The sequence below is a fragment of the Chinchilla lanigera genome, unplaced genomic scaffold, assembly GCF_000276665.1.
Source record: "Chinchilla lanigera isolate Chin_1 unplaced genomic scaffold, ChiLan1.0 scaffold00057, whole genome shotgun sequence".
Taxonomy (NCBI): domain Eukaryota; kingdom Metazoa; phylum Chordata; class Mammalia; order Rodentia; family Chinchillidae; genus Chinchilla; species Chinchilla lanigera.
The window spans coordinates 870,725-882,952 of NW_004955458.1; the positions used below are offsets into that span (position 1 = coordinate 870,725).

The 12,228-nt window shown below is 36.5% G+C and overlaps 1 protein-coding gene across 2 annotated transcripts in view; it reads right to left on the bottom strand.

Annotated features, from left to right (window-relative positions):
- The window catches only part of Atf7 (activating transcription factor 7), a 95,110-nt gene that overhangs the window by 66,987 nt on the left and 15,895 nt on the right, over nt 1-12,228 (bottom strand). For both annotated transcript variants that reach the window (XM_005397189.2, XM_005397190.2), the window contains exon 2: nt 6,165-6,233. In XM_005397189.2, the coding sequence (XP_005397246.1) occupies nt 6,165-6,212 (48 nt within the window). In that variant the 5' untranslated portion in view covers nt 6,213-6,233. The remainder of the gene's footprint in view (nt 1-6,164; nt 6,234-12,228) is intronic.

Below are 12,228 nucleotides of genomic sequence, written 5' to 3' on the forward strand. Positions count from 1 at the left end.
TACAAAAGAATATCATAATTAAGAGTATCATGTAAGTCAGAAACCTGGCCATATGTGTTTTTTCTGAGGGTGACAAAAGAAGGATAAATGAAGGACAGGCTTTCAGGGTCTAGGAAGAGACCCTGTCGTGATTTAGGAAGTTCTAACTGTGAAATGAAGATACTGTACAAGATTTTATATTATTTTGAACCATGAATTCTTTGGGCACTCATTTCAATACAGTATTATGCTGTATCCGAGGAAAACAAAAGCGAATAACTGTAAATATTCACCATACTTTTCCAGGTATAACTCCAGTTAGGTCCATATAGCAGGAGAGGGAGGACAGACTGGAACAAGAATGCTTTTAACACACTATGCTCTAAATAAATATGAACGTAAGATCATAATAAATATGAAAAGAAAATCAACCACATGTTCCTAAGAGCAGTGTCAAGAGGGCCAGATCTGACATTAAGAAATGAGTTTAATTTCTTGCTATTAATACATTCTACATTTTAAAAATTCCAGCACTGATTGTGTCTATATGATGGTCTACTTCCATCACAGGTTACATAAAACTGTGTGTATTCAGCGTGGACTGAAAGTTATTGTAAAAATCAACACATTACAAAAAATAAGGTTAGCATTTGGGCTAGTTGTGTACAATGCAGTGTATTTTCAGCTGCCTGACAGCATGCATGCACTCTTACCAGATGGGAACTGGATGAATTATTGAATGAAATATGAATTATTAAATAAAAATTTGAATTTTTTTAAACTCTTGGCAGGGGGTGAGGAAGAAAGGCTTATTTGTTTGCCTGAAATTGCCTTCACCTGTCGTAGCATGTAAACACAGCATATACCACCACAAATGGCATTTGCTAGAGCATTTCTTGTCTTGTTATTTTCCAATTCAAGATGTTCCTCTAACATAAAGAATTAGTAATCAGTACCAACTCATCTTTCCTTGCTTTTCTTTTGTTGTCATGCCAGGTAGTAGGGAAACTTGCCAAAGGGATAGAATAAAAGATCCCAAATCCCATAGTACCAGTATGGTCCCTTTTAATGGGCGGGCTGGGATAACAGGAATAATCTCTATAGATTTGTGTTATATAGGCAATAAAACATATACCTTTGCAGCATGCCAGCATTTAACCAATCATAGGAGCTATTTGTTGCCTCATATATTACACAGCAATAGAGATTTAAGGGATAATGTTCACGGAAGCAGAGGATACAAAGCAATAAACAGCTTTGGAGGTTGGTTAAATGCCAAGTGAAGCCAGGACTACAGCACCATAAACATTACTCCTACTATGACAACATAAGGAGGTACAAGAAGCTGCCACCATAACCAGGGCTCCACTTCTATTCTTGGGTTTTGAAAATAAAAGCAGGCCTTGTAGGTCTATAAGTTAGTTGTAGGCTTCATGTCTCAGAAAGATATGAAGAGACTTTCAACCTGTAAGTAGATGTCCTCTGGGAGAAGATCTGAGAGTAGTATCTTCAGCCCCTTAAGATTATGACAGACAAAACAATCAAAGCCTTTTCCATTAAAAGGACAGAGCTGATATAGAGTGGAAACTTTTCTCAATGGCTGACAATGGGATGATGCTAAACGTCCATAAATGGTATCTCCTCCATGCAAATGTGTTCCTGTTCTTTAGGAAATAAACACTCCATGGAATAAACTGAAAAGACCAGCTTCTGCTCAAAGACTTGATGGTATCCAGAAAGTCTATTTAAATTTGCATAATTTGTACTGCAAATCAGCTTCATGCCTGAGAGGAAAGGAGTATGGAATTTGTTGATACCTGGTAATATAAAGTAGGAAAAAACTGTAGGGAACTCGTCGGTCTCTCAGTGTACCCCAGGGAGGACTGGCAGCGGGTATGAGGGAAGGATAGACAAGAGACATGAGCTGGGTCAGGTGGAGATGACCTCTTACCTAATGGGTAAGAGGACCTGCACAACAGTAGGGGCATTTATTTATACTCTTGCAAAGTTGGTATCACAAGAGGCAAGGTTGCCTAGCGACTAATGACTGAATTGTCCAGGCAGGATGCTTTTCTCAAGACTCAGGTAGCTTAACTGCTTGAGGCATTGTGGCTCTGTCCTGCCCTCACATATATGACCAGTTTCTAGCTCCAGCTGCTCCCAACAAAAAACCAAAATAAAGGTAAGTTATCTAACTGCATACACATGAAATAATAACTCAAATTCAAGATTACTGATAAGAGTATCTATTCCTGGTTCCACATATAATAAAATAGCTTTGTAATACATCTTCAAACAAAAGTAGCCTCTAAAAGCATTAAAAACTTGCAAGACTAAGCCCGATGTGTTCATGCATGCCTAGAGTCCCAACCACTCAGGAAGCTGAGGCAGAAGGATCATATGAGCCCAGGAGTCCAAGCCTGGGTAAGACAGTGAGATCTCCCACAAAGAAACAAACTAAAAAAACTTAAAAGACTTATCAGATTCAGCACCAAACTATATTTCTATTATTTTAATAATGCCACAGAGGGTTGGGGATATAGCTCAGCGGTACAAGCGCCTGCTTGGCAAGCGCAAGGTCCTGAGTTCTATTCCCAGTACAAAAAAAGAAGTAAAGCATTTTATAGGCACAATGTTTTTAAAAAGATGCTATCTTAGAAACATTTCAAAAACCACACATCATGATTCCACCAGTCCTCTGCCAATACAGTATCTGGGGCACTGCTGCCTTAACAACACTAACCTATTCTCAGGAGGCCACTCTATTAACAACTCCTGCTACCACATTCCATTGAGAGTTTTTAGCAGGAAAAATGCTTTCTTAAGTTCCTCTTCATGAGGGTGATGAGGCCTCCAGAGAAACAAAGAATCTCAGTAGGGGAATAAAAATAAGAAAGCTAAAAAACCCTGTCACCTGTCTTTTCAGCTAAGAATGCAGACAACACAACCTTCACAGCAGCCATCTTTTTTTTTTTTAAATTACACGCAGCATATTTAGAACTCAGCTGTGTCACATCAGACTTACTGTTGGGAAGTGGATCGTGAACAGCATCCAAAAATAACAGCTATTAAAGACCTAGCAACCAAAACATGTTTATGTATCCATCGAAAGCCTGGTGGTTTTGATTATATAGTGCAGAGCATAACCCACTAGTCTATTTTAGGTGAATTTTAATTTCACTGTCCCCTAATATTAAAGTATGGGATGATTTATGATTTAGAGTTACAAAGGGTAAAGTCTGAACAGGGAGCAGAAAAATAATGCAAGATTCCTATAGTTTTGTTTGCTTGCTTGCTTTCCAAGAATCACTTGCTTTCATTCCTTCTGTCTTATGGAAACCAATACTTTTTGAGACTTCTCTAGTAGCAGGTTCTAAACCATGTTTTCCAAAAATTATCACGGTCTTTACTTTCCACACCAGGACTTACACATAGTCTTTTTTAGTATTCCCAAAGTAAGTAATTTGAGTCAATGCTAAATGGACTACAAATAACTTCAAGGCCTTGAAGTGGCTCCAGAATGAAACCATTCTCAAGGGATATAAGGAAGTTGGATAATAGGCCAAGGGTAGTTAACTTTACCAAATTTGTCTTCTCTGCCAGATTTTCACTATTTCATATAACATAATGTCAACACAGTACATCTTCTAGAGACTCTGCTCTAGAGCTATTTGTTACCAGATATTGGAAGAAACTTGGTAGAGGACTAAATACAACTTCAGAACTATAATCTCACCTCAACACAGTTTTGACCCAAAAAGGAGGTAAGGGGTTGAATCATGCCCTCTTCAAAGTCTTAAGTTGTAGTGTTCTATCCTTTTCCCTATGAAATAAGTATCTTGAAACCAAAAGAAAGTACTTATTTCCTCAAGTTCTATACCCACCCTTGGTGGGGAGGTGAGGCTTTCAGAACCTAAGCCAGAGGTTATAATGAACCTTAACATAATTCAGAAGTGAGAGGAAAAAAAGAAGGAAAAGGCCTATGGTAAACAAAAACCAACAATACAAGAAGAAACCAAAGTAAAACATCTCTGTCATTTCCCTACCTCTAGTGAAAAAAAAAAAAAAAAGCATTTTTGAAAAGCAAAACAGAAACAAGGAAACACAAATTCCACAAATTTTAGTGACTACTACTCTTTTCTCACAAGACAGTGTAAAGGGATGCTATTTATATATTTTGTTCTCGGAGAGCTTAAAAGATGCTTTACTTGTGTATTCCTCACTTTTATCAACCTTTTTTGTTTCTTTGAGAGGTCCTTGTGTCTGGGTGGTTTAAGCATACAACATACAAGAGGAGTGCAGAGGTTGAGTAGCTTAAGTAATAAATGAAGAAATATATAGTAAGTATGAGAAAAATACCCTTAACTGAAAAATAAAGATTTTTCAAATAAATAAGTAAAAGGTACCAGGTATCAGTTCTGGGAGTCACAGTGAACAGCATTATCAAATTCACACACAAGAGCCGGGCGTGGTGGCGCACACCTGTAATCCCAGCACTCGGGAGGCTGAGGCAGGAGGATCGTTGTGAGTTCGAGATCAGCCTAGGCTACAAAGTGAGCTCAAGGCCAGCCTGAACAGTATAGTGAGACACTGTCTCAAAAAGACCCCCCCCCAAAAGAAAGAAAAAAAAAATCACACACAAAAACCTGGAGAGATGATTTTTAGAAGCCTACCTTAATAAAACTGTTTGAAAAGTGAAAAGAATTTACCCTATCTTCCCAACTGACCCCTATTAGAAAGAAAAGGATGAAAAGAAAGAGAGGGGGGGAAGAGGAGGGAGAAAGAAAGGGAGAACGAAAGAGAAAGCAAGAGTGAGGAAAACAAGCAGTCAAAAAAAAAGTTTAGGGCTGGGGATATAGCTCAGTGGCTTGCCTGGCAAGCCCAAGGTCGTGAGTTTGATCCCTGGTAACGCAAAAAAAAAAAAGTTTAAAGTTCAAAACTTTGACAAGGGTGGCACAGTGACGCACACCTGTAATCTCAGCACTCGGGAGGCTAAAGCACAAGGGTTGCTGTGAGTCTGAGATCAGCCTGGGCTACAAAGTGAGTTCAAGGCCAGTCGGAACTACATAGCATGACCCTGTCTCAGAACACAAAACAAAATTAAAAGGAAGGAAATGCACCATAGGTTGCTGAATACTGCAGAATACAATGGCTATGTTAGTGTCTTATCTGAAATATTCACCATTTACTGAAATTTAAAATCTTTCTTCTGTCCTTTCCTTGTCACCATCTCCATTTCATCTACCTCTCAAACTCCAATTCTTTGGATTCTCAGAATTTAGCTCTTCTTTTTTGTCTATTTACAATGTTTAATAGAACTAATCTGCAATCTCACATACGACCAGTAAGTGTCACTGGACAGTCACATGACATATTTCTAACTGAACAAAAAGTCACCCTTCAGGTTATAAAGCGAATCAATGAAGGCCGATAAAACTTTTCTGTATTTCTTTTTTTATTCTTTGTGGAACATGGTATTTGGAGGTCTAGGAAAAAGAACTAATAATATACCCAAAAAAGGGCAATTTCAACAACATTACTTCATTAAGAAAGCATAAGATAAAAAAACCTAACATATATACATGTATGCAAACAATTATGTGGCAGTTAACATAGAGAACCATGCATTTCTTAGCATCAGACAGGGGAAATGTTTATGTAATGCTATGAGATCTCAGGTTCTATGCTGGATTTGTAGATATCTGCCTTAGCTGTTAACAATAATTCTCTGAACCAACAGTCAAAAGAAATACTATTTTTAATTTAACAAATCCAAATAGACTATAAAGCCAAGGGTCCACAACGAATGGGTACATTATCAGCTGCCTCTCCAAATATGTTAAGCAGACTTTTATATCTATGAAAGTTGAGGAGAGGCTATTTCTAAACTTGCTTTGTAGTTAGATGAATAGTTGCAGGAAGGGGAGAGAGCAACATGTATTCTTCAACACTGTGCTAGAAAACAAACACCAGTCGAATAACAATATGGAAGAGAGCAAGGCAGATTTCATTATGGTAGAGTGCCTACACTTCCTCATAACTTGGATTTACACACTGCAAATCCTCTGATCTGATTACCTCCAGTGATCACGTAAAATACCGGCTTTAAACTCTTTGCCTTAGTGATAAAACAGCCACTTTGATTCACAACGAGACATTCACAATAAAGTATATTGTAAACATACCTGTCCACAGCCCGGGGCATTGCACACAAACGGTCTGTCGTCTCCCATATTTCATATAGCAGAGCGGAGCTGAGGAGGGGGAGGTAAGGGAAAAGTTATGTTAAATACGCTGGAGCAAAAAAATGTGCTTCAAAAATATCAAGCCTAGAAACAGGTGTTCCAAGAATGCCATCTATCAAAGCTATAAACACAGGCTACTTTGGGGAGACTCGTTAGACAGGTGTCGTATGACCTATTGTTCTTCAATTGAAACTTTTAATTAGAAAAAATTAGACTTAAATAGTCAAGGAATTTCAAATCATGGCTAGATTTTTCCTCTTTCTATTATAGTATATAACACACTTCTCTAGTCTGCTGAATTACAACCAGTGCAGTTCCCTATGTCAATAAATCCACTGAACGCTCGATGCGGAAGCCATATTTCTGAACTAGAGAAGACCAAAATTTGTCATTTAATTAATTAAGGGATTATAGGAGGGGTGCTCCATTTTACAGGGCCATAATCTGGCTCCCTAGTGTATAAACTACGAGACTGTTGGCAAGGGTCGTTTATCCCAGATTATTGCCAAAGAAAACAAAGCACCCATCCTATTGGGCTACATGGGAAATGATTTTCATTAATAAAAAAATAAAAATAAAAACCTTCTCTCCCCACTGGGAGCCTCCTCCCCCCACCACCAATCGTCTCTGTGGCAAATGGAGAAATATCGGTGCCCTTCCCCCCTCAGATTCTATTTATGGCTAGGTTTTTAAAAGCAGCAATAAAACAAATGTCGACTCTTTGGGGGTTTACTGGGTGAATATGTTCCGGCTGTTTGTGCTGCTCTCGGCCAGAGTTCTTAGGCTGCTCTGCTGCAGCCAACAGATGTGTGCTGCTGCAGGGGATAAAAGAAATGGCACTAAAAGGCATCACCATCCATCCCTTCTATTTCTCTGAAGAATTTAACAGAATTTATAATTTTTTAAAATTATTCAAGCTAAACTTCTGAAATGTTGATGGAAATTCTTTGTCAAAGAACAGCAATTCTAATTTGAATATGTTGGAAAATTTCTCATTTTCTAACTAGGAATAAAAATAGAGATGGAGAGAAATAAGGATTAGAAATGCAAATCACAGTAGAAATATTCTGAAAAGATAAACAGTATTTTAGAAGGATAGAAAAGAAAATAGGTGGAAGGATAAAAACAATCTTTAATAAAATGAACTCCTTGAGAATATTTTTAAAAATCCATCCATGAGAGAAAGGTATACAAAAGAATGTGAACAAGGGGAGATAAGAAAGGAATTATTTCATTCAAAACTCTAACCAAATTTCAAATTCATCTGGGAGAGAAACGAGAATATCTGGTCAATCACAGTCAGGCCTGCATTAAAATAAAATATTAGCACTCTAGAATGAATCTAGTGATTGGAAAATCATGTTTAAAATGAAGAAGATAGGTAGGGAACATCTCTCCTACTCTCTGAGGAGTCACTCTGGGGTTAGAAACCAGTATTTCTGGTTGTCTAATCAGTAATTCCACAACTAATCGGTGTTTAAAATTGTGGGGTGTCCCATAAAATAGAAGGGACTTCTCGGTCATCTTTCAATGTGATAGGAACATGGTCTAACTATGAAGGAAACTGATGCTGCGGCACTGCTGTAATGGAAGAGACCCTGTATGTACATACGTGTACTCAGATTTATATCACATTTAGCCAGGATAAATTGCTTCAATAAATTCTGTTCCTAGGAGAGGCCAGCTCAAGCTGATGATTGGGTACTGGGAAATGAGAGCTTCATTTTTCTTCACATAGCCCCAGGGCAAGGGGCTTTTCTGGTTTGTTTGTTTGTTTTAAATACATGGTGATTTTTTAGTGCTTTCTAGAATCATAACATAGTATAAAAAATACAAATAAATGAAAGCAAATAAAAATAAAGACCAAGGCCATTAAGGCTGAAAACTCAGATCATTTTTGGGAAGTAGTTTATCTCTGGAAAAATTCCTAACTGTAGTGCTAGACATAATTCTGGTTCTTAGTCCCAGAACTTGTTTTCCTAATACAATCACAAAATGAGAATTTCATTACAAAAAGGTCCTCTAATGTATTTTTAATCAGGAAGTAAACAACAAGGGCTAAGTAGTAGATATAGCGCAAGTACCAGGCAGAATTACATATTTTTACCTAGGTTTTGTTATTTGGGGCTATTTTCATTTTTCTACTTATTTAAGGAAAAGAAAGGGTCTTGGAAGAGAAAAGCGACAACACGGGTTTTGGGAGTAATAAATAAATTCTACAATGGTTGCCCTCAAACCACAATCTTGACTTTATACAATCACATGATAATATATGGCTTCCAAATTTTATTTAATGGTATACTTACTAGGATTCAGGGATGAAAAAGCATTTCTTTCTTTCTTTTTTTTTAAAAAAAGAAAAAAACTTTGAGAGAAAAAGCATTAAAATCTAAAATAAGTAAGCATTTTCATTTCTCTTAAATGTTCAACTGACAATCACTAACTAGGATTTCCTGCTTCCTTCCCAACTTGCTAGGCTTTGTTTTACCATTTTCACCAAAAGGAGGTCACAATGGGAGGAAGAAGGCTTTCTTTCTTAAATGTCCACAGCTATTCTTAAATCATTCCCTCAATCTATTGCCCTTTGTCATTTCCATCATTTTTGCTTTGCAGAAAATTTAAGTATTTAACAATTATAAGAATGATCTGTCTCCCCATTTTAAAAACATCCAGCTAATATCTTTTTTAAAATCTTCCTTCATTCTCAGTATGCTACAGCAAATGCTGCATATAGTTATTCTATCTGACACTCAGATTGTTAATTATCAGAGAGGTCAAACTGATGCACTCTCTAAAACAAAAAGAACACATTTCTGTAGTATAAACAGAATAGAAAAAAAGGGAAATCTTGAATAATGACACCATCACTCACTAGAATTTAACTCACAGGTCATTTGTAACTCTACCGCTTGACAAGTAGATCATGTGTCTGGGCTCACAGTGTGTCGTCTCCTCGATCTATTTTTCAGGATGAAACACAAGCATTTTATAAAACTAAACAGTGAATGACAGGAGAGGGATACACACATTAAGAGGTATTGCCAAGGTAAGTAAGGATCTTACAACAGGAAAACAAAGATGCATTAATTAAAAGGCTCTGTCATAAAGGTCAGGATCAGATGAGGAAAAGGTTCATGCACTAAAAGGAATCAAAACGCATAAATGACAAAAATTAGGATTTACACAAAAGAAAAAGTTATGGCGGGAGAGAAGCTAAGAAAATGCAAAGTTTAGAGAATGATTCTTAACAACTGAGGCAATTTCAAAGGGTCTATGTTAAATAGTTGTGTCAGAGCCAAAGGTAGATCCTAAAATGGTCAATGTGCAAGTAAGAAAACAGATTCTCCCCCTCCTCTCTGTAACACTGATTTTTTTAATAAAGTAAAGATGGAGTCTGTCACTGAATCAATTCTCTTAACCTGATTATGATGTGATCATTTCTCTAGTAATCTACTGATGTTAATAAGATGGCACAACTCTAAGTAAGGAATGAAAGTTATGTATAAACACAGTGAGAGGCCTGTCATTAGGTTCCTAATGACAAAAAGTACAGTAAATGTTGCTAGGAACAAAAAATGAGAAAGGCATCATAAATATCAAAGATTCATTGAAATCTAGAATGACATTACAGGGCTGGGGATATAGCTCAGTGGCACAAGCACCTGCCTAGCAAGCGCAAGGTCCTGAGTTCGATTCCCAGTACCAAAAAAAAAAAAACACTAAGTAGAATGTCATTAGACTTCCTATCATTCATTCATTCACTCACTCATTCATTCAAAAGACATTACTAAGGAACGATTAAGTGCCAGGCAAAATGGAATAAAAATAAAATGGAATAAAAATAAAAAGACAGGGCTGGGGATTTAGCTCAGCAGCACAGCGCCTGCCTGGCAAGCACAAGGTCGTGAGTTCAATTCTCGGTACCAGAAAAACAAACAAAAAATAAAAATAAATAAATAAATAAAAAGACAATAGCTCTTAACCAAAAAAGAAAAAAAAAAAACCTTTTACTTCTTTGGTATGAAAGAAGACAGGTAAGTGGTAAGAGTGATGGCATAATTTAACAGTTCAATGAGTCAGAGGTTAATCAGTATATATATTATTTAGATCCCTTGCTATTTCTCCTACTGTCTATGGTCATTTATCAAATTCTTTTGCTATCAACTCCAGAGTATCTTATCTACATAACAGCACCAAAAAGAGTAACAGTATTGGTTTAAGACTTAATAGGAAGGCTGAAATTAATAATCACAATTACATTTTCAATCATGCACATTTAGTCAATTTGAATTCATTAATTTAAATATTTTATTCACAACCTATCATATGCTTTGGGACTAAGCAATTCAACAATAAATGAGATGCGGCCGGTGGGGTATAACTCAGCGGCATAGCCCCTACCTGGCAACTGTGAGGTCCTGAGTTCAATTCCCAAAAATAATGATGATAGTAATAATAATAATAATAATAATAAATGAGACAATCAATCAATCAACAAGACAAACAAGGTTTCTCCCCTCGTAGAGCTTACTTACATTCTTTTTTTTTTTTTTTTTGGTACCAGGAATTGAACTCAGGATCTTGCGCTTGCCAGGCAGGCGCTATGCCACTAAGCTATCTCCCCAGCTAAGCTTACTTACATTTTCAAAACAGAGGAGACAATAAGGAAATAAACAAAACATACTTAGATTAATAGCAGATAAAAAATGGTACTGTTAGTGACTAGGAGAGGGCTACTTTTGTATCGTAACTAAAATATAAGTGACCATATTACCTGTGATCAAAAGGGGAATGGGACAGAATATATAGTGCTCTGGATAAAAACTCCAATAAGTCTTTCTTCTTATAACACAGTAGATGTTCATTAAATATTTAGTGATTTAATAATTAGTAATATTTAAAGTCAATACTCAAGTGTGCACTTAAAAGTATTTGCAGTACATTTCTAGGTCCACAAAACAATTGCTATGCAGATATTTATGCATTTAAGATTACACACATTTTTAAGACGTATTTTAAATACATATTTGACTATTTTGTGCCAACCAATGTATCTATATGATTACATGTAATCAACTCTATGTTCTTCTTATCCAAATAACATAGAGGAAGCTCTACGGTTTTTGCTTAGAGAGCTAAGAATGAAGAAGAGGGAGGTATCTGACAAGTTAGACCTTAACTGAACCCTTAACAAAACCTTGGCCAGAGCTGTTAAGATATACATATTCCAGTACAAGTGAATGCCAATCAATATGCAGCACCTTTACACAGTACTTTCAGGGGAACACTGTTGGACAGTCCTTCTGGAAAGCAGTTTGCCAATACTTACATTAAGTATCTTAAAATGTTTTATGCCCCCTGAACAAACTGTTCTTTTAGGATTCTATTCTAAGGATAAAACCAAAAACACAGATCCTTTATATATTAAAATGTTCATCACAGTCATATGGGTGATCAAATAAACAGGAATTAAATTATTTAAGAAGAATGGATAAGTGTAAATTAAGATATTGCCTCACAACAGACTACATTTAAGATGTGAAGAATAACATTTTGAGAGCTAATCTTTAAAAAATTATTTAATGACATGAGAATATGCTATATATTAAATGAAAAGAGACAAGATATAAAACTGTATGTGCACCTACAAAGAAGCCAACAACTAAATAAGGAGACTGAATAAGGAGGATCATTAAGTTGGAAGCCAGAACTGGGCACTCTAGCAAGGTCCCGTCTCAAAATAAAAAGGGGGAGGGATATAGTCCAAAGACCAAAGACCCTGGGTTCAATCCCAGTACCACGGGAGTGGGGATGAGGGTAGGAAGGCTTTCTAAATTTTTTTTTTTTTGGTACTGGGAATCAAATTTAGGACCTTGTGCTTACCAGGTAGGCACTTGTGCCACTGAGCTATATCCTCGACCCTCTAAAATTATAAAAAGTTTCATACTGAAAACAGACATGGTAGAAACATAAGCTTTGATTGATATACAGGGTAAATCAAACA